The 20,049-nt window shown below is 41.4% G+C and overlaps 2 protein-coding genes across 3 annotated transcripts; one reads left to right on the top strand and one right to left on the bottom strand.

Annotated features, from left to right (window-relative positions):
- The first annotated feature begins 1,089 nt into the window (after positions 1-1,089).
- LOC125879850 (TBC1 domain family member 10A-like) lies at positions 1,090-13,594 on the top strand. 2 transcript variants are annotated; one of them, XM_049561956.1, is made up of 10 exons: positions 1,090-1,562; positions 2,624-3,652; positions 4,489-4,588; positions 4,704-4,811; positions 6,236-6,342; positions 6,965-7,079; positions 8,364-8,429; positions 8,511-8,700; positions 9,423-9,577; positions 9,723-13,594. In XM_049561956.1, exons 2-10 carry the CDS (start codon positions 2,640-2,642, stop codon positions 10,650-10,652), a joined length of 2,784 nt encoding a protein of 927 aa, XP_049417913.1. In that variant the 5' UTR covers positions 1,090-1,562; positions 2,624-2,639; the 3' UTR covers positions 10,653-13,594. The 2 variants fall into 2 exon arrangements, with proteins under 2 accessions (XP_049417913.1, XP_049417912.1); XM_049561955.1 differs by having other exon boundaries at positions 2,621-3,652.
- Positions 13,595-14,563: 969 nt separating this feature from the next.
- On the bottom strand, positions 14,564-18,600 carry mylpfa (myosin light chain, phosphorylatable, fast skeletal muscle a). The gene is made up of 7 exons (XM_049560620.1): positions 18,450-18,600; positions 17,596-17,694; positions 16,167-16,242; positions 15,973-16,077; positions 15,494-15,572; positions 15,350-15,398; positions 14,564-14,893 (listed from the first exon to the last, which is right to left on the bottom strand). The coding sequence occupies exons 1-7, from the start codon at positions 18,450-18,452 to the stop codon at positions 14,792-14,794; spliced, it is 513 nt and encodes a 170-aa protein (XP_049416577.1). The 5' UTR covers positions 18,453-18,600; the 3' UTR covers positions 14,564-14,791.
- Positions 18,601-20,049: the final 1,449 nt, after the last annotated feature.

Below are 20,049 nucleotides of genomic sequence, written 5' to 3'. Positions count from 1 at the left end.
AATAGCTTTGACACTGTTACAACATTTCTGGGTGTCCCCCATTCCTGTGGTTTTGCCATGGCAATCCTCACAACAATCACATGCATGATAGTGTGAAATGAAAGGCAGAGAATGACTCATAATCCCCACAAAGAACTCCTGATGGCTTCCCCCAAACAAAGCAACACAACTTGAAAGTACCACTGATTTGCCTTCCAACATATGCCTACAGTATAATGTTGAATACTGCATAATATGATAGATATGGTTGGTCTGGTTGGATACAAACAATTATCAAACAGCTGTAAGCATGCCTGCGTGTGTTTAATAAATATACTTTGGAGGAGCAACCAACTCTGAAGCTTCAAGGTTGCTTGTAATTAAACGGATTGCGCCATCTACTGGTGTAACAACAACATATCAACTAAGTAAAACGACTAATAATTTGATAATAATTTCCAGATCATTGACCATATCTTTAAAGACTAGCGTTATTATTGTAAATGTGATGTTTGGTTTCCTGGCATTTTTTTTTATCTATGAATGTACATTTAGCAACAAGCACCTTATTTTGTTGTTTTCCTGAAGGATGTTGAGCAACATGTGAAACAACTTTCTAATTCGACTAACAAAAAGATTATCAAGACACTCAATATTTGTATGTTTTGTATTTTTGTCTAATGTGATATACCCCTGGCTCTTTTCCTTTTGGTATGTATATTATCCTTTGCATATAGAATCTGCCTTATGTTCCTTGGTTTAATTAAATAAAACTTAATAAATAAAAAGAAAAGGAAAATCTTAGTTTTTATAAATAGGGTGTATTTATTTACCCTCACATCATTAATTTAACTTGGGATTTATTTGTTCTTCTCTCCTTTTTACTAACTTCTTGGTTATTGATTTCTTATTTTAAAAAGTACGTTAAGAGTGATTTACAAATAACCCTATTTGATTAAAAAATAACTTAAAAAAAACACTTATGCCAAGAAGCACTGATGTTTCATGCATTAAGTAGGCCTATAATGTACAATATACTTTTTCTGCTGTGGAAGGGAGGCTCCTGTGGGTGTGCGTGCGTGTTCCCGACGACAATGACGAGAACACGCACGTAGCTGTCAGTAGGAAATGCAGGCTCCTGGTGTTGGACGTATCTCTGCCGCTGTGCTTGGATAAATGAAACAAAGAAAGTCCTTTTTGTTTCGGAATGATAACTATCACTAAGAGGGTTGCTCGAATCTGGCAAGAGTGGTCGCAGTGAGCCCACATGTGTAGCGGAGGTAACCGAAACATTCAGCTAGCAAGCTAGGCTAACAGAAACAGAACACTATCGGCGCTAATGCTAATTAGGCTAAAATAAGCTAACTTGGCTAGCTGGTAACTTGGCTAGCTAGCTCGCCGATTGTGGGACGTTTGCTCTTCCAGGTCCTCAGTCTGTTCAGCGGTTCCTGTCCCGGTCTCGCTCTTTCGTGTTGTCATTTCACGGAGGAGGTTGCGGAACCGGAGCTGTGGCGGGGGCGTCGTACGGATAGGAACCCCCTGGCTCTCCAGGCGGACGGATCACAGTGACACGCCGGTCGTGGGTGAGTTAAGCAGCGGAGCTGAAGTTGTAGTTGACCGGGGCAGCGGGATGAACAAGGCCGTGGACGCTGTACGGCCAGGGCCTGGCAGGCAGGGAGGGTGTTGACTATTAGCCATTAGAGAACCGTTGCTCCTGTGTGATGAATCGGGAAGTTGAGTCGCTTCGAGAGAGGCCTCTAGAGAGGATATGACAACAAAGTGGCTGGTGTTATTAGCGGCTAGCATGTAACCATAGCTGTCTGGAACAACCACTACAAACGTTAACCTGCTTCATCAGCAAAATACAAGATCACTGTGATTGTCGGGGGCGCTTTGTTGATAACGTTAGTTACATGTCACTTACATTGCACTATTACATCAGTACCAAAAAACAATTTATGCAGCTAGACTGTCAACAGAAATGTTTTTTGTCAGCCTGGCTAGCCCGCTCATGAAGTGAAATTGTGTTAAAGTGGGGTATTATAATTGTTGTAAATGTAATCATTTTGTAAAATCATTTTTACTTTGTGATACAGGCGCTTGTGTAGCAAAAGAGTAAATATAGCTCGAGACATTTATGGCTGCAAGCATTACTATGTACAGTAATGATATACCAAAATGTCACATTTTGAGTTGCAAGTAATTCAAAATACATAACATTCAGTAAATACTAACTGTAACCAATTAAGGCTGAAAGTGGATTGGTGTTATAAGGCGGGTGTATGTTTGCACAGTCTCCCAAGAATTTCCATGATTTCTAAATATGGTTCACTGCTTTTTCAATCCAATTATCTCATCAAGTTTTAAGAAGATGAACTCTTTGCTCGTGCTTTATAGCAAATGGCTGTAAGTCTGTTTATTCGTAGACAATATTAGTCATCTTTTGCCTCAGGTGTTGACCCTCAAACTTGCCAGGGTTGTGACTTGTTGCTGAGAAGAGTTGCAACTCTATCCACTATTAAAGACACTATTTATGATCCAAGCTGCAGATTTTATTTCTGACAATTGTTATGACTGAACTGATAGCTGCTTTTTTTGGCAAAATAAACTCAGCTCCATCATTTTCTCTCTGTTTGTAAAGGAGAGATCAGATTGGAACCATGGCTGAACTCTCGACCTTAACCCCATCACCACCTGCATTGGGTGATCCTCATGCAGCTCCATCCATCCCTCCGTCCTCGTCAGCACTCCCTGCTACCAACAGCCCTGCTCCAGAGTCTATCAGGGAGATGCCTACACCCAAGTCTTCCCTCTACAATGACAAAGCTTTAACTGGAAACACTCCTACAGCACAGTCAGGGAGTTCACCTGTGACATCCCACCCACCTTTGAGTCCTCCCAAACTCACTGCTGAGACACCCCTTACATTATTGGTACACGAGGTTGCTCCTCTGAGAGAGGAATCAGCAGGGAAAGATACAGAGACTGGAGCTAATGTTGTTAAGCAGGAAGCAATGACCAGTGACACACCAGCTGCAGAGCTCTTGAATACTGAAACAGAGACCCCAGCACTGTCAAGTGAGCCATCAGCTCAGAGTGAAGTGCAACAGGCATCCCCCTCTCCTGATCTCAATCCTGGTCCTAATCTCTACCCCAATGTGCACGTCACCCACAATCCAAATCCTGTCATGGATGATGGTCAATTTACAGCGGGCCAACCCCAGATCAATACAGCTTCCATTCCCACGCCTGCTCCGCCAGCTACCACCGATTCGGCAGCAACAGCTGAAGAGGAGAAACCTCAGCCACTTCAACAAGCACAAACCCCTCAAAGTCAGCCTCCTCCTCTCTCCCCAAAACCTGACACTCCCAGTGACGTAAGGAAAGCAGAACTGCCCAGCACCCCCACTAGAGCTGAACACCCCAGCCCCACTGTCCCACTGATCCACGAGCCAGCTTCTGCCCTCCCGCTGCCCAACCCCAACCCACGGCCAGCTCCTGACACCCTTAGCTACCTAGAGTCAGCCAGCCTGATGTCGGGAACATTGGAGTCTCTATCTGGGCTTGGAGAGGATGGTAGCTCTGTGGGCTCAGACTCAGAGATCAATGGCATGGCTGTCAGACGCACTGATAAATATGGCTTCCTTGGTGGAAATCAGTATAGTGAAAGCGGGTAAGTATTAGAACATTAATTAATTAATTACTCACAACCCCGTCCACTGTGCAAAATATTGATCACTGTGTGATTTCATTATGCCTACCATATAGGTCTAAGATTTTCTGAACTTAAAGATGCATATTCAGTATGGCGGTTGAAGGAGGGAAAATAGACACTTCTCTTTTTTTAAGGTTCCATGCAGACAGCTCAATATTTGTAATTTGAGACATCATTAGATTATGGCCAGAGAATTGGCTTATACAGATAAATGTAAATCCTGCCTATCTTCCTTTTAATCGGTCACTTTGCCCTCCCCGAACATCTTCTTCACTCTGTCATCCATCTGCCCCAAAGAGATAGTCCTCTCTTCTCAGTTTGACCCTCTCTTTCCTTTCTTCCTCTTCTTCTCTGCTGCTCTAAACATATCCATCCATCCTTTATCTCCCCTTGGTCTGACTCAGATAATGCTGACAGCGTTTCTGTGACTCAATATGTACTGACTGTGTGTCTCTGTGGTATCACCTCTCATGCCCATCTGCTCTCTTCCTCTCTTTTCTGTCAGATTTGCTTCTACTTTTCTGACAAGCTAATTGCTCTTCCACTGTTGAATAATTAAGAATGTATTGATTTACCATCAGTAGAGGCAGTGCATTCTGGTGAATTAGCATGTTCTGTATTTGAGCAATGCAGCATAATGTTGTGCAAATAAATGTGAGAGAGAAAGTGAGGTAATTTATTTGTGCCATTAGATTAGAGTTACAAACTTCTAAACATATCTGAGTGTGAAAAGAAAAAGAGCACTTCCCAGTTCTGTCAATGATGGAGTCATCTTATATTACTCACTTTTACAGTGAAAAGGAAGTTCGAGTTGAAGTCGCCAGGCAGAGGGAGGTAAAATGGCTCGACATGTTCCACCATTGGGATAAATGGGTTAAACATCGCTTCCAGAAGGTATGAATGTCAGCCTTTCAGATGTGTTTGGATGTGTTTTAGAAGTACTTGGACTGGTCATACCTGGAATAATGCCAAACTTAAATTACCCCATGTGTCTTTTTGTGCCTTTTAGGTGAAGTTGCGCTGCAGGAAGGGGATTCCATCTTCTCTCAGAGCCAAAGCCTGGCAGCTGCTGTCCAACAGCCAAGAGCTGCTAGAAGCAAACCATGGAAAATTTGAGGTATCCCCGTGGCCGCGTTGTCTTTTTTTAAACTTCATTTTTTTAATAACATTTTAAAATTTAAGAAAGAAGCTAAAAAGTATAAGAAAAACATGCGGGTCAGGATGCCGTCATCAGTTCACGCAGACCAATATGCAAGTACATACATACATCATACAAATGTGTGTGGATGTGTGTATCTTTGTGGGGGATTTTTACTGACATTTTTCAAAGTAAATGCCCCCAGTGATTGAATATAAACTGGGTGGACTCAGGGACAGTGAGTTGGGTTGAGCTCATCCAACTGAATTTGTGTGAAAAGAGGGGGCAACTCTTCAGCATTTTTTTTCTTTTTTTCTCAGGGCAGTACATAGTTCAAAAATTACCTCAGCCATACACAAATATAGACATCTGCTTACTGGTAGGCACACTGAAGCCCCAGACCTTTAACAGAAGCTCAGAGGACATCCACAGTAGTCTATTTAACAGACTTAAATTGAACTAAATTAGGTGTGTATGAAATGACGATAAGGAAGTGGCCACTGTGGGACCAATAAAGGATTCTTATTTTATCTTAACATAGTTTTGTTTCCACTTCTGGCATTTTATTTAACATTTTTGCATCTTCAGTAATGCTTTGCAGCTCTCAGCTCAGTTCATGTGTCTGATATCAGTAGAAAATAATTTCTTTTCCAGCTGTTTCAGGCAATTCATTTCAGGTTCCAGCTTTTACAGTATAACAGTTAAGCTCTCAGCTTTTCTAGCAATGTATTTCAACTCTTCGGTTCTTAATGTAATGCAGTTCTGCCACTTTTACATTTTTCAGCTTTCAGTTTTTCAGCAGCTTTCAGATTTTTCAGGCATTTTGTTTCATATTTCTGCATTTTCAGCAGTGATGTGAGATTCAGCTCAGCTTTAGCATTCTGCAATTATGTACTTGTACCATGCAGTGCATCTGTGTGGAAGCATCTGCATTTGTTACATTTCTCTACTCATTTATTCAGGTTTTTCTTTTAATTTGTCACCTGTCTGTGTGTGATGTTGACGATGTTTTAATTATAGTGAAGAAGCCACAGTACTTTGACTGATTAGCTCAAAGTGTGGACCACTGTAATGGGAATTTGTGGCTGAGTAGGGCAATTCCAACTCCGGGGGTGCTGAAGGGGCGCAGGCGCAGACCTAGTGGGCCGTAAGCTTCTTATCAGGACCGGTAATCCTGCCTGCCTTGCCTCCTCTGTGTCCATGCCGGAGGGGGGTCTGGCCTTGGCCGGGCCTGGGTCCCAGCAGTCTGCTTAGTGTTGTTTGTGTTGACTTAAGAAGACTCTCAGATGTGGTTTTATATAGGACTTTGCAGTCTAATCCACTTTGATGGCTAATTTAGAGACCGACTCCAGGAGCTAATGAGAACTTTTCTAAAACTTGTATCTATGTTTTTTTAACTGCAGGAGCTGGAGAGAGAGCAGGGAGAGGCTAAATGGCTGGACATTATAGAGAAGGATCTCCACAGACAGTTTCCCTTCCATGAGATGTTTGCTGCTCGTGGTGGCCATGGGTAAAAAAACAAAACAAGCACACACAACCTCATTCTGTTTTACATCAGAATAAACACACATGATTGATTAGAGTAAAACCTGCACACTGACTGCAATCCTCAAATTTTATGTAACCATGGACAAACAATGTTTGATCCATGGTGGATCTTTATGAGGTCAGTGTCTTGTCAAATTGATTTGTAACAGCCTGGCAACTGTACCAATGTGCATATATCTGTCAGTAAATAAACATATTCCCATGGGAAAAGTGGAGCTGGAGTAACAGATTACAGGATACAACCAAGAAAATTGTGTAAATTCAATAGCAGAACAATGAATAATTCCATCAATTTAATACAGAAAATGATGACAATAGAGGATATTCATGCAATATATATAATCAGGGTATGTTTTAAAAATTTAATCATATGTTTTCCTTTAGAAGATAACTGATTGAAATGAGTGTCAATTTTTTTTTATTTCAAAGTGTTTTCAGAGGCACTTGTCTGCATTCTGTTTCTCCCCTGGATCCCCGTTAGTTTGATTTGCATGATTCCCGTAATGAGTCAACAGGAGGTGCATGAACTGCTGAAGCGTTTTGGTGGATTTGGCCACCAGATAATTTGTTGTTTGTTCCTGCAGGCAACAGGATCTGTACCGTATCCTGAAGGCCTACACCATCTACAAGCCTGACGAGGGCTACTGCCAGGCCCAGGCTCCAGTGGCTGCAGTGCTGCTCATGCACATGCCTGCTGAGGTGAGGGCATGAGACTTTGGGGTAGTTGTTCTCATTCGAGGGTATATGAAAAATGCTTCATCAGTGTCAGTTCTGTAATGATTACTTGACAGAAGAAGTATTTTAATAATCCATTATTGGGGAAATTCAATTTATTACAGTCTGTTGTTATTACTTGTTGTTATAATTTCCAACTTGATATCAACCCCAGCTTTGTTTGCTTGGCGTTTCACCTTGCTGTAATTGCATTTTTTGCCATGATGTCTGCAAGTTTTGTAGCTTCCTCTTGGATGTGTGCTGCTCATGGTCTGGCACCTGGCTGCTACCTCTTTATAAAATCCAACCTCACCTGCGCAATATGCCCAGGAATGTCTCAAACACAGAAAATAAAAAAATACAGGCAGAGGGTAGAATCTCTGCCGATAAATACACCGTCACACACTTATGTATGAGTCTGTACATTGTTTTTAGGAAAACCCTGCATAGTATACCTTTAAGCATCATCTTTCTATCTGTTTATCCCTCCTCACTGGACACATTCGTCAAGAGAGAGCTCATAAGAAAGCTTGAGTGGGCGTGCAAAAAAGCGAAACAAAGTACAAAATTAAAAATAGTAGCAGACTGCAGACTGGTGACACTGCTGAATCTTTGTTGACCAGACGAGATGTCCTGCAAATATCAAGCGTGTGTGATAAAGACAGTACTCCAGTTACAATTGCTTTGCTCAGTTAAAGCGGGGGCTGACCTTTTTGCAACAAGGTGACCACACCGATCTGCCTAATCTGTATTCTGACAGTTTAAAACCTGAGTTCAGTCAGTCCCATTTATAAATGGTCGTATGCAGAATGTCAGTGTGAGGGTGTTTTGTTGTGATGTGGTGATAGTCAAGTAGCAGTGTGTGATATTTTCTAATAGCACTGGGACAGTGAGTGTCGCTGAGGTCCAATAGAAGAAAAGAAAGTGTTTTCTTATCTTGTGAAGTGTTACAGTTTCAATTGCAGACGCTTTGTGTTTAACAGAAGGGCGCAAAGGCTGTGTATATAATTGTTTTTTATATATCATATCACCACATCACATAATGCAGGCTTGCCATCAGTTACACACAGTAGATACAGAAAGAAGGAAGCATGAGAAGATGTGATGAATCAATAATGTGCGCATTGTTCTATTTTTAAAAGAGCCCAAAAAAGAATTGGGAAACAAAGTGATGTAATTGTGTTTCAACTCACAACTTTCTGAAAACTCTTTAGCCTCATTTGCAGTTGATTGGCAGCCTCAACTTATATATTTTTTTCTGTTTCACAGCAAGCTTTTTGGTGCCTCGTACAGATATGCGAGAAATACCTTCCTGGCTACTACAGCGCTGGGCTGGTGAGTGAATGAAACAAGTCTTTTGTCAGACCTTCGTATCAGTTTTCACGGCTTTACTGACTCATCACTTCTGTCTTCTAGGAAGCAATCCAGCTGGATGGTGAGATCTTCTTCTCCCTGTTACGGCGTACATGTCCAATGGCGTACCGTCATCTTAAGAAGTTCAAGATTGACCCGATTCTCTACATGACTGAGTGGTTCATGTGCATCTTCTCACGCACCTTACCATGGGCCAGTGTACTGCGTGTATGGGACATGTTCTTCTGTGAAGGTAACGTTCATATCCACCAGCCCTTAGCGCTTCTCTCAGTTTATAACTTAATTGTTCACCTATGTTTACCTCGAGTTGGTGTTGAATTACAGTGATCTCATAAGAAATCGGAAACATTTTTTCCGTCATAAATTGATTGAATTGGAAACTTTTCTGCAGTTTTAAAGGGACAGTTCACCCCAAAATCAGAAATGCACCTGTACCTGTAGTGCTGTTAATCAATTTTGATTGTTTTGATGAGAGTTGCTGAAGGTTGGAGATGTTGGCTGTAGAGATGTCTGCCTTCTGTTGCATATAATGGAACTAGATGGCACTTGGTTTTTGGTGCTCAAAGCATTTGACAAACTCAACAGAAATGTCTCTTTCCAAGAATCATGACCTGGTTGTACAAGATAATCCACATACCTTGTTGTGAGCAATTTCATGTAGGAACTTTTTTCTTCCTACCAAACTAAACCCACCACTGTATCACAGCATAGAAGGAGGCATGCATCTACTCACAAACAAGAGGCATGTTTTTGCGACAGCACCAGGTGTAAACATTAATGGCGTCCTCCTCAGCTGAGCTGTAATGTTAGCTCGCTCATAGTTGCTAGCTGAAATAAATAAATAATGTGTAGTCCCGATTTTAGGGTGAACTGTCCCTTTAAGTATTTCTTGAATTCAGTTTTATTTTTGGCCTGTAGTTTAACAGAAAAACTGATTTGTGTCTCTGATCGTAGGAGTGAAGATAGTTTTTCGTGTGGGCCTGGTTCTCCTGAAACAGATGCTCGGCTCAGTGGATAAACTTCGGGAACTACAAGGCATGTATGAAACCATGGAACGTTTAAGGAACATCTCACCTGACACTATCAGAGAAGACATATTGGTACAGGAGGTAGGTCTCTTTCTCTCGGCTTCATAAACAAAACGCTTCTGTTTTTAGTCAGGACACGAGTTATGACTCACTTTGTCCTGTAGTACCCAGCCCAGTAATCTTCACTTCCTCTGTCTGTCTCGTTCTTGTCTGATGTGTCGTCCAGATTATCACGCTCCCGGTGACGGAGTCGCTCATAGAGAGGGAGTGCAGCATCCAGGTGAGGAAGTGGAGGGAGTCTAGAGGGGAGCTGACACACCAGCCAGGCCGCCGCCTCCATGGCACCAGGGCCATCTACGAGCACAAACGCCGTGCCGCCTCCATCAGCTCCGGCGGCAGCTTCTCTTTCCTGGGAAGCCCAGTCCCTCCACCAGGACCCCTCAGGGCCTCTTCCAGCCTCCTCTCACTCCCTGGCTTCCGTAGGTCCAAGAATCCTTTCCACTCCCAAACCAAGAAGGGCTCCTTCTCAGGGCCATCAGGATTCGAAGGCCCACCGCTTCAGTCTCGGCCTTCAGTAACATCAAGCCCAGAACAAGGCCCCAGCCATAAACCCCCCATTCCTCCAGGGGCAGGTCAGAGGGCACAGGCACCCCACATTCAGAGCCCCTTAGTTGGGGGTGCAGCCGGCTCATCACGTGGGGCTGCTCAGGCCTCAGAAGACACCTCAGCACAGGACCAGCCTGCTGCTGCGGCCTCAACGCAAAGCACAGCACCACCACCCAGCACCCTGTCCCCCTCTCCTAAGATCGTCTCAGAGCAAATTACTCATACTATCCCCTCTCCTACAGCAAACAACGCCCCTCTGCCACTAATTTCAGATTCAAAAAAAGAAGCAGCGCCCGCAGCCGATGTTACAACTGGAGAGGAAGAGGTAAAGAAGAAGAAGAAGAGCAAAGAAGACAAGAAGAAGGAAAAGGAAGACGAGAAGAAGAAAATGAAGGAAAAGAAAGAAAAGGAAAAGGCTGAAAAAGAGAGGCTCAGGAAGGAGAAGGAGAGGCTAGAAAAAGAGAAGAAGAAAGGGGGGAAGAAAAAGGACAAAGGGGGAGGAGAAGCTGAGGACAAAAATGGAGCTGCAGCAGCAAGAGATTCGGCCTAGTTTCCCACCCTGTCATTCCAGGATAATGAAAAGGGACACTGAACAAAAAAAGAGGTCAGGGGAACAAAAGACCCCCAGAAACAGAAGAGTGATTAATAAAAAAAATGGGATGGCTTCCTGTATAATGCATCATTTCAAAGACTTAATGTAGTCCCAGGACTATGGTGGAGAAAACTGGATCATGGTTTTAATAGCACCTCGGGGGGCTTTTAGCCCTTTGCTCAATGCTTTCCTTTTTCACCGAGTTTTAGTATGATGGGACAAATTTCCTTTTACAACTGGAGCACGGACTGTGAATCTGAACGCAGTCATTATCTTTTAGTTTTTTAAATTCTTTTTGTCTTTTTTTTTTTTTTTTTTTAAATCAGATTGAAGGCAGTGGTTAGAAAAGCTCGAGGGACTGTTGAGCTGAAGGGTTGCAGAAATAGTTCCGGTGCCATAGAGTATGTAAATAAAAAGTATCCTGATAGCGCTTCACAAGCCCCATCATTTCTCATACGTGCACAGGCTATCTGGATGCCTGTGACAACAAGAAAAGAAAACCCATTGAAGTCGTCTCAAACACAGGCACTGAAGGCAGAAATGCTAGAAATGTTGTTGAGGATGTATTTATTGTCATGTTAAATGTTGTGAGTGAGTGTGTGCCTTAGTAGTGTAGTGAAATGTGTTACTGTTCTATGTGTGGCCTCCCTGTTTTCAGTCTCCCTCTGGCTGCTTTTTTTCTCTCAAGTCAAACCATTGAATCCTGTGTGGTTCTCCCTAAATTCTCTAGTCAGTGGAATAAATCTGAAGGGGGACTGGAGGGATGTACACAGATGAAAAGAGGGAGACGATTAAGCATATGACCACTATGCAGTGGTGGTTGTTTTTTAATGAATCATTTATGTGTGTTTTTGTTTTTGTCTCTGACAAACGACACACGGGGAGCATTTTATTGTTTTTATTTCAGTTAATTCAGTTTAAATTTCTTGTGTCTGAGGTCGATTTTGGCAAAAAGTGGGGTGCAACATTATTGATAAAGTGGTTGCGTGAAAACATGCAATACACAGCAGTGACTGTGCACGAGTCCTGCAAACCAAATCTGTAAAATTAGTATTATTTTGCTTTTATTTGCAAACAAAATCCTACGTGTGTGTTTTATTTAGCCAAATTTCAGGATGGGTAAGAACTTAAGTTCACGAACCCATTAGAATGTGATTTCAAGTATCTTAAGAGAATGAAGGATGATTTTTGCACTTGTGATTTTGTCACAAAGTACCATTGAAGTCGACCACTCCATTAGTGCAGTGACGTAGAAAACGAGAGTCTCAGCAGGCCGGTTTCTTAGTTTGAAATCTCGCCTCGAGGACCTATAGGAAGCCACTTGACTGGAGGTGCCAGGTGTGCCAATGTAGCATTAACCTCTGATCTCTGACCTTTGGGCTCTGATGTATTTATGTACAAAGTGGTTAATTTAATCAAATATAGTATATTATGAATTATTATTATTATTATTTTGGATCTGACTATTTTTCTATGTGAGTAAGAGACACCTGGTTGACTGGAACGATGGCCGACTACACACAGTGTAGTTGCAGGGTGATCATTTAAGTGTTTTATTTTTAATTTCTTTTCTTTTTTTTCTTTGCACGCTAAGTCCTCTGCTTTTACACAACAGACTTGACGCATGTTTTTGCTATTATTTAAGTTTACTGTCACCGTTGGTTTGGTCAACTATAGGTTCACGAGTCTCCAGTTTACTGAAGTGCAGTATTAAATAGATTTGGGTGGAAAAATGGGCCTCCGACAGAACAAACTGAGACGAGTGATTCAGACAGAAGCTTTGGGAGTTGAAGGTCTTAATCGTACTGTATAATATAACAAGAGGTGATTTATGAGCTTTGAATAGTTCTTTAATTCGAGATCTTAAGTATGTCTGTCTCACCAAATTGTGTTGTAACATTCATAATGACTTACGGACTAACTCCCTAACCTATTTACACTCAGTGTTCTGTACTGTAACATATTTATGCATACATTAAACTGCACTGAACCCCATCAGTATACGATGAATAGTGCCAGGTAGTTAGTGTAAAACCATTTGATGGCAAAAAAAACATTGATGCTCTTTAACTGTACTGTTTTTGTAGTTAAGGATTAGAGGGACTTTCGTGTAATTGTAGCCAACATGTCCTACATATTCATTGTTTTTCACTTATTTCAGGTCTTTACGTGGCTGTCATTAAATATATAAATATCACACACTCCCTCCCTCCCTCCCTCCCCCGATATTGACGCCAGTGCATTCATAGGCACAGATTAGTGTAGTGTTAGTGAGGATAGGCCTGAACACATCTATGCAAACCATCCTCCATCATGACTGTTGATGGTGTGTGGTAACAGCAGCACTGATTTCACCTCTGATCGTGATGGTCAGATTGGTGCCATGGGGAAAATGAAATTTGTGCTTCAGTTTCACTGAGCACACACTCATGCCCGTGGACTTCAATATTTTATGAGCAATACGTTCTCGCAGCTCATGTCTCGATGATAATGTCATTTCTCTTACTTCAGAGGGCTCTAGATAACGTGATGATCAATTTAATCTCTCACTAGCTTGTGGAATCGGCACCTAGCGCTGCAATATTGAGGATGAATCAAGGAATCCATTTCTTTCAGGTCATTTGTGCATTTCTGCATTGATCTGAAATTGTCATTCTTGATTACAGTTGATTGGGAATGACTACCCACTAATGCAAATATATGAAGAAGAGTTTCAGCTGTTTTTCTCCCCATGCCGTTATGTCTTTTGTGTTTTTAAGTTTACATTGTCACTCTCTCTGGTGAAAGTGAAATAAAATCATAGCTAATTGAATTCATTCCTTCAGATCTACAACTGATGTATTTAATTGATGATGATAATGACATTTGTGATGAGTAATAAACCATAATATATTAAATCACTGTGGTGTTTTTGTCTTTCTTGATGAAACATGGAGGATGTTCTGTTTTTTGAATTACTTTTGTGGTAAATTCATGAGAGTAGTGATGAAGAAATCATCCTTGAGATCATATCTGCTTTTGCAACTGTTGAACATATTCTTGGAAACAATATGAATCTGGCTGGATTTATATGACCAGCATTTATTTTTAACCACGGAAAACCACCTGTCACTGCTATAATAAAAGTAGTTTGGTCATTTCTTTGCCCTCTGTGCAGAAGTTCACAGGAGGTGCTGATCTGTGTGGATTAGATGTACCTCTCAGGCTCCTCTTTGTACATGCAGATGTAAAGCTGCTCCACTAGATGTCACTAGCTGTGTGTTCATGAGAGATTTTGCTGTGAATTTCTCCATACTTGTTTCCTCCCTTGAACCCTGTCCCATAGAACCACTGAAGAGAGACACTATTGTACAAAAGGAAAGAGATTTTATTCACAGTTTGTCCCTTTTATTCATTACAGAGGAAAGGTCACTGAGGTTGAGACAGCTTATGGAAAAAAAAGATGATTTAATGGATGGATGGAGGAAGGAGCGGAGGGAAAGAAAACGAAGATTTGAATGTTTTCTTTCGGCCCTTTCTCTCCCCTCCTTCGGTAGTGTTTTTTTTTTCCCACTTCGCATGGAAAAAAGTTGTCGTCACTTTAAGGAGACAACTTTTTTCCTTTCTAACCTGCAAATGCTCTTCGTCCTCTCACCTTCTCCACCCAAGAGGACATCTTCAAAATTTGGAATGAGGTCCTCCCACTTTATGTGCACCCCCTCTCAGTAATAAACCTGTCTTTTCCTCAGATACTACAGGAAGCAGGGTGAAAAGTTTCATTCACACAAACACCTCAGAGGAGGAAGTGACAGGGCAGACAGAGATGTAGAGGTGAGAAGACAGAAGATGATTGCAAGGAAAGAAAAGGTTTTGGAGCTTGTGGATGGAAATGATGTTACAGGATAATTTTATTGAAAATCACCCCTATTCCCCATAAGCAAACATAGACACCCCACGGGCATCAGCCCTGTCATGTGTAGGTGTGACAAGTCTTTGGTTCGAACATGAACGGCTGAGCACATGGGTTTACACAAAAAGGAAGCCAGGAGGAAAGAAAAGGGCAGGGAAGGCAGAATAGCGAAGGGATTGCTGTCTTTTCGTGTCTTCTTGCTTTCTCTTTACTCCTCCTTCTCCTCTCCGTGTGTGATGACGTAGCAGATGTTCTTGTAGTCTACGTTGCCAGCAACATCTGGGGGGAAGGCGGCCCACATGTTCTTAATCTGAGGGGGAAAACAGTTGGAAATTCAGCTTGGCAGGGGATGTATGATCTCAATGTTTTGGAAGGGAATGCACCATGTTTTTGAGATACTGGTCCGTTATCAAGTTACAAAACCCGCTCACATTTTAAGCTCACACTTTAGATTCAGCTAACTTGACCACATTGTTAGGATTTTAGTCCAGGTTAAACTTTAAAGTTTTGATAACCAATAATAAAGGAACCTCGAACATTGGGTGGATATAGTAAAATCTGACATCTTCCCTGTGGAATAAGGGAGAGACCCTTCCAGAAAATGAAAGAAAGGGGTCATCCTATCTGCAAACAATGAGGACACTTTGAAAGTCGCCATCATGTCTGCATATAGAGACAGGAGGTGTTGAATAACAGTACACAATAACACCAATGAGCCAGTCTGCCAAAAACATGCAGTGTTCCTCTAACAGGTTGCTGATTTTACCTCTTCCTTGGAGAACCTGTCGCACTGAGTAGTCAGGAGCTCCTCAAGGCTGGAATGCGCAAACAGATTTTGGTCATACATTTGAATTGATCCGATTTGGACTTGCATAGAGAACGTTAAAAATAATCTATTAAATTTGCTTACAATCCCTTCTTGATGGTTCCAGTACCCTCTGGGTCCAGGACTTTGAAGGAGCTAAGAATAACGTCCTCGGGGTCAGCACCTGGTGAGGACAGGAGGAAGAGAAAAACACTGAGTAAATCTATCAGTGACACACAACGGAAATGCTCCATGGGTAATTGCATTCAGGGTGCAACAATGTGTGTTAAAGTATACAGTAAAAGTAAAAGTACTCATTACACAGAATGGCCCTAATCAGTGCTATATTATTACATTAGTGGGACAGTGTCATTGATGTACTGATATATAAGCACCCTGTGATGGAGTTGTTCGAGGTGAAGCTAATTTTAACACCTTTATACACTGTTGGGTAGTTTCATCTAGTGTTTCCTTGATGGGGGTTTATGTATTACATACCAGAAATTTGAACTTAAGAAATGATGGAAATAATCTAAAACACACATCAGTGTGACAGAAACAGTCAGTGAAAATGAGACACCCACCCTTCAGTTTCTCTCCAAACATGTTGAGGAAGACAGTGAAGTTGATGGGGCCGCTGGCCTCTTTGATCATGGCCTCCAGCTCCTCATTCTTCACGTTAAGCTGGCCTGAACAACCACAAAAAAAATCATATTAGTCCAAGAAACCATGAAACACATGTGCTTTTCCACTGTAGATTGATCCCATCAGCACTCACCCAATGAAGCCAGCACGTCCCTCAGGTCATCTTTGCTGATGATACCATCTCTGTTCTGGTCAATGATTGTGAAAGCCTATAGAGAGGAAGACTGTGGTTATTACTTGAAGGAAGCACTGAGGACAGATGGGGAGACGGGCTGTGTGGATGGATGGGGTGAGACCCCTTAACACTTTCAGGGACTCCTCTGTCATCACTTTGTCTGTGAAAGCAGCAGCTGCAAATATCTTTGACACAATGCTTTACAAATGTTGTTAGAGGGTAGTGCACAAGAGAAAGGCTGCACCCAAAGAGGCAGATCTCACTGTCATGGCCTTGAGGAGGTTCAAGGGGGGTTAAGGGGGGTGGTGGGGGTACTTAAGGTAGCCCCAAGTCTTCTCTTACATGTTAATTTAGGAAAGTAACGTTAGGGAACAGCTGTCTGATCTGCTCACCCCGCACAACTTACATCTATGAAACTTAAGATGACCTCTTGGACTTGATCGTGCTGCTCATCTCCCTCCCTTCCTTCTTATTTCTTACTCTCTCTCTATCTCTCATACACACACACACACACACACACACACACACACACTGCACTCGCTCTGACTAATCCAAAACACCCACATCTATTTTTCCATCTGAGTAACGTGTTAAGATCACCCTAATCATCATGTTGAACATTCCCAAAGTGGCACTCAAGGAGCCTGTATCACTTATCGCAAGAGGCATGTTTCCTCTATTCGCAGCACATATCCCTTGACAACGCATTAAAAAACACCAACACCATCATGTAATCTCTTGGCTGCTCTTATAAAATTCCATCTCCCTGACCTTACTGAACTCCACACGCCCTTCACACTTCATGCTTTCTCCCTTTGCTTTTTGGTCCTTCTTTCTCCATTCATCAAAGTAATTCTCTGATTGGACACAAATAAAAGTTAAAACTATTGAATATATCAAACATGCTCTTTCCTTTTTCTACTCATGTCCTCTGTTCTGCACTACAATACAAGGTCCAGTTGTTCTGCTTGGCCTCACAGCCTTAAGCCTTAAGGAGAAGTCTGGGTGACAGCTGGGGGGGGGGGCGAGGTCAAAGGGGAACAAAATGTTGAGAGCTTCAGATGGTGACAGAAATTTCAGAGCTCCTCCTAATGACATTCTCATACTGATTAAATTGTCAGGGGAGAGGGGGCGACGGCAAAATAGCAACTGCTGTGAAAATGGATCCAAGAGCTGCTTAATTACCAAACTCTAATTTTGGTTACCGGCTCCAAAAAATCAAACTCAAATCACACCAGCGTGAATTCAGAATCGAAAGTGGTTTACATTTATTTATCAGAAGTTATACAGATGTCTAATGCATCCTGAGGCTGCCATGATGAAACAATAGGGGAAAATGGGCTCCTGTAGGGGATGGAGTATCACTGTGTGGCCGGACAAACCTCACCTCTTTGTACTCCTGAATCTGGCTCTGCTCAAACATGGAGAACACGTTGGAGGAGCCGCTATCTCCTGCTGCTGCCCTCCTCTTGGCCTTCTTTGGTGCCTGGAGGACAAACACATGAGTGACATCTTCAGGTCAGTCAGTTATATTTTGTCTAAAACTCACATCTGTACAGGCAGAGGTTCCCAACCTCCTTTTGGCTTGTGACCCATTAAAGTTAAGTAACGTGGGCGTGCATTTATCTACCCAAAAATAGTAGTTTTCTTCTATGAACTTCTTTCATTTTCAGATAAAACTACAGCAACAAAGATAACAAAAAAAGGCTGACATAAATTTTGTGTTGCAGATTTTTGTTTTTTTTCCTGTCCCATCAACTATGTCATAAGCCTTCAGGTTATGTTGTTACCTGCTAAAGAGGTCTTGACCCCAGGTTGGGAAACACTGCTCTAGCAGATGAGATGTTCAGGTGCAAACATCAGGTTAGTAAATCTGATGATCTGACTACAAATATGACATGCATTTGGTTTGTGAGCAGGGCTGAAGTTTTTTTTTTAAAAAAAAAAAATCATTTTCTTGAATTTGGTCCTGCAGATGTTTGGCATGCAATTTAACAACACATTGGTACCCAAGCATCCTTAAAACTGCATCAAGGAGAACTGTAAATCCACAAAAAAATTCCAAAATGACTTGGTTTACTGGAAGTGATGACACATGCTCCCATCTATTTGATATAATTATTTCAAGACTTGACAAAAAAAAAGTCATCAACGAGAAGATTTAATCCATGGGGTTGGTTTGTTTCCCCTGTAGATGTTTCCACCAGAAGAGTGCAGAAGTGTGGGAGACCTGGTACTCACCATCTTGAGACGGTATCAGTGGAGGTTTGGCTGATCAAGAAGGAAAGATAGTGTGAAGCCGCGTTATACGTACATCCCCGGGGGCTTATATACCCCTCCGCCGGCCAATCTAACTTTAGCCGCAGCCTCAAGTTTGGATGGGGATAAAAAAGAGAGGGAGGGAGTGAGAAAGGATGGTTAAGGATGAACTGATGGCTAAAGTGGAGGAGACAGAATGGCGGTACATCGTATCACCTTACAGGAGATCAGAAATAGACCCAGGAGTCTTGGAATTAAGTAAACCTGATATCTAAGGGACTGTGCTGCAGGTCTGCAGTCCCACGTGGACTAATAAGGACATTCGGGACATTAGATGCTTGTTGGACCACTGGACGGTATCTCTCCACCCTCCTTCTGACCACCTCCATCTGCCTGCATAGAGGCACAGCAGCCACTTTATTTTTGGTTTGTGATGTCCATTGCTATATTACGGACTGAGATACAAGCCTTCCATACACTCAGTGACTGATGCTTTTACCCTGTATGTGCACAGCTTATTTTAAGTTGTAATGATGCTAATGTGCTCTAATGTAATGTAAGATGTACTGCTGCATGAAGGTGTCTGGCTCATTTATATATTCAATCAAAATATCTCCTCACACAACAAACAAGATGGAAGAACAGTTTTCTTTGCATGTATTTGAAAAACTTTGGATTTACATGCTCACACTGAATTGTATGTGTGTATAAATAAGAATTAAATACCGTAATACTTTGTCCTGATGCATTTTGCTTCACTTTATTAAAGACACTTCTTTATTTATTCATTTCCCCCCTTTTAAAAACATTTCTTTACTCTGTTATGATGAATTTAGGGTATTGACATAGTTTATAATTGACTTAATGAAAAAAAAAAGAATTAAAAAAATTAGAAAATACTTATAATTTTAGTTGTGACTGCTTAAAAAATCTGTACAGAGCATTTTCTATCCAATGATCTCACCTTAATAATGAGTATGCTATTATTAGTGACTATTAAACTTGATTTAATTGTGACTGATAAATGAAGAATGACTTACTATTAAACATCTCACAATACTGCCCATAATCATCACCATCTTTGGTATTGTTGTTTTTAATAACACCAGTATCTTTAATTATGATGCACAAAATAAGTAATGTACATGAACATCCAAGAGGCAGCAAGCAATAAAAGCAATGTAAGCACACTAATCAATAAAATAACTAACTAAATAATAATATAAAAAAACTTATTTAGAAGATACTCAGAATGAAGTATAAAATATTAATTATTTGTGTGTATTTGTTTGTTATTTGTGTTTATAGAAGCACAGGTGGAGGAACTACTCAAAACTCAGTACAACAGTATCAAAATACTGCCTGTAAAAAGCCCTGCAAAAGTCCTGCATTTGAAGTCCTACATAAGTTTAAGTGTGCACTTATCAGTTAAATGTGCTCAAAGTAAAAGTAGGTGCCCTGCTGAAAAATGGCTTCTGTGACTTAGATTATATATGACATCATTAGTTTATTAATACTGATTAATAAAAAGTATTTTTGTAGCTAATTTTGGTGGATAGAAGAACAACATCCTGCTACTAAT

The sequence above is a fragment of the Epinephelus fuscoguttatus genome, linkage group LG19, assembly GCF_011397635.1.
Source record: "Epinephelus fuscoguttatus linkage group LG19, E.fuscoguttatus.final_Chr_v1".
Lineage (NCBI taxonomy): Eukaryota > Metazoa > Chordata > Actinopteri > Perciformes > Serranidae > Epinephelus > Epinephelus fuscoguttatus.
The sequence above is the reverse complement of the archived record's forward strand: the minus strand, read 5'-3'. Positions and strand labels throughout refer to the sequence as shown.

Coding starts and splice junctions, on each gene's coding strand:
- LOC125879850 (XM_049561956.1), top strand. CDS start 2,640: ATGGCTGAACTCTCGACCTTAACCCCATCACCACCTGCATTGGGTGAT. Junction 7,080..8,363: donor TCATGCACATGCCTGCTGAG/GTGAGGGCATGA, acceptor TCTGTTTCACAG/CAAGCTTTTTGGTGCCTCGT. Junction 8,701..9,422: donor GGACATGTTCTTCTGTGAAG/GTAACGTTCATA, acceptor CTCTGATCGTAG/GAGTGAAGATAGTTTTTCGT.
- mylpfa (XM_049560620.1), bottom strand. Junction 16,078..16,166: donor GGACGTGCTGGCTTCATTGG/GTGAGTGCTGAT, acceptor GTGGTTGTTCAG/GCCAGCTTAACGTGAAGAAT. Junction 14,894..15,349: donor ACAGGTTCTCCAAGGAAGAG/GTAAAATCAGCA, acceptor TTTCCCCCTCAG/ATTAAGAACATGTGGGCCGC.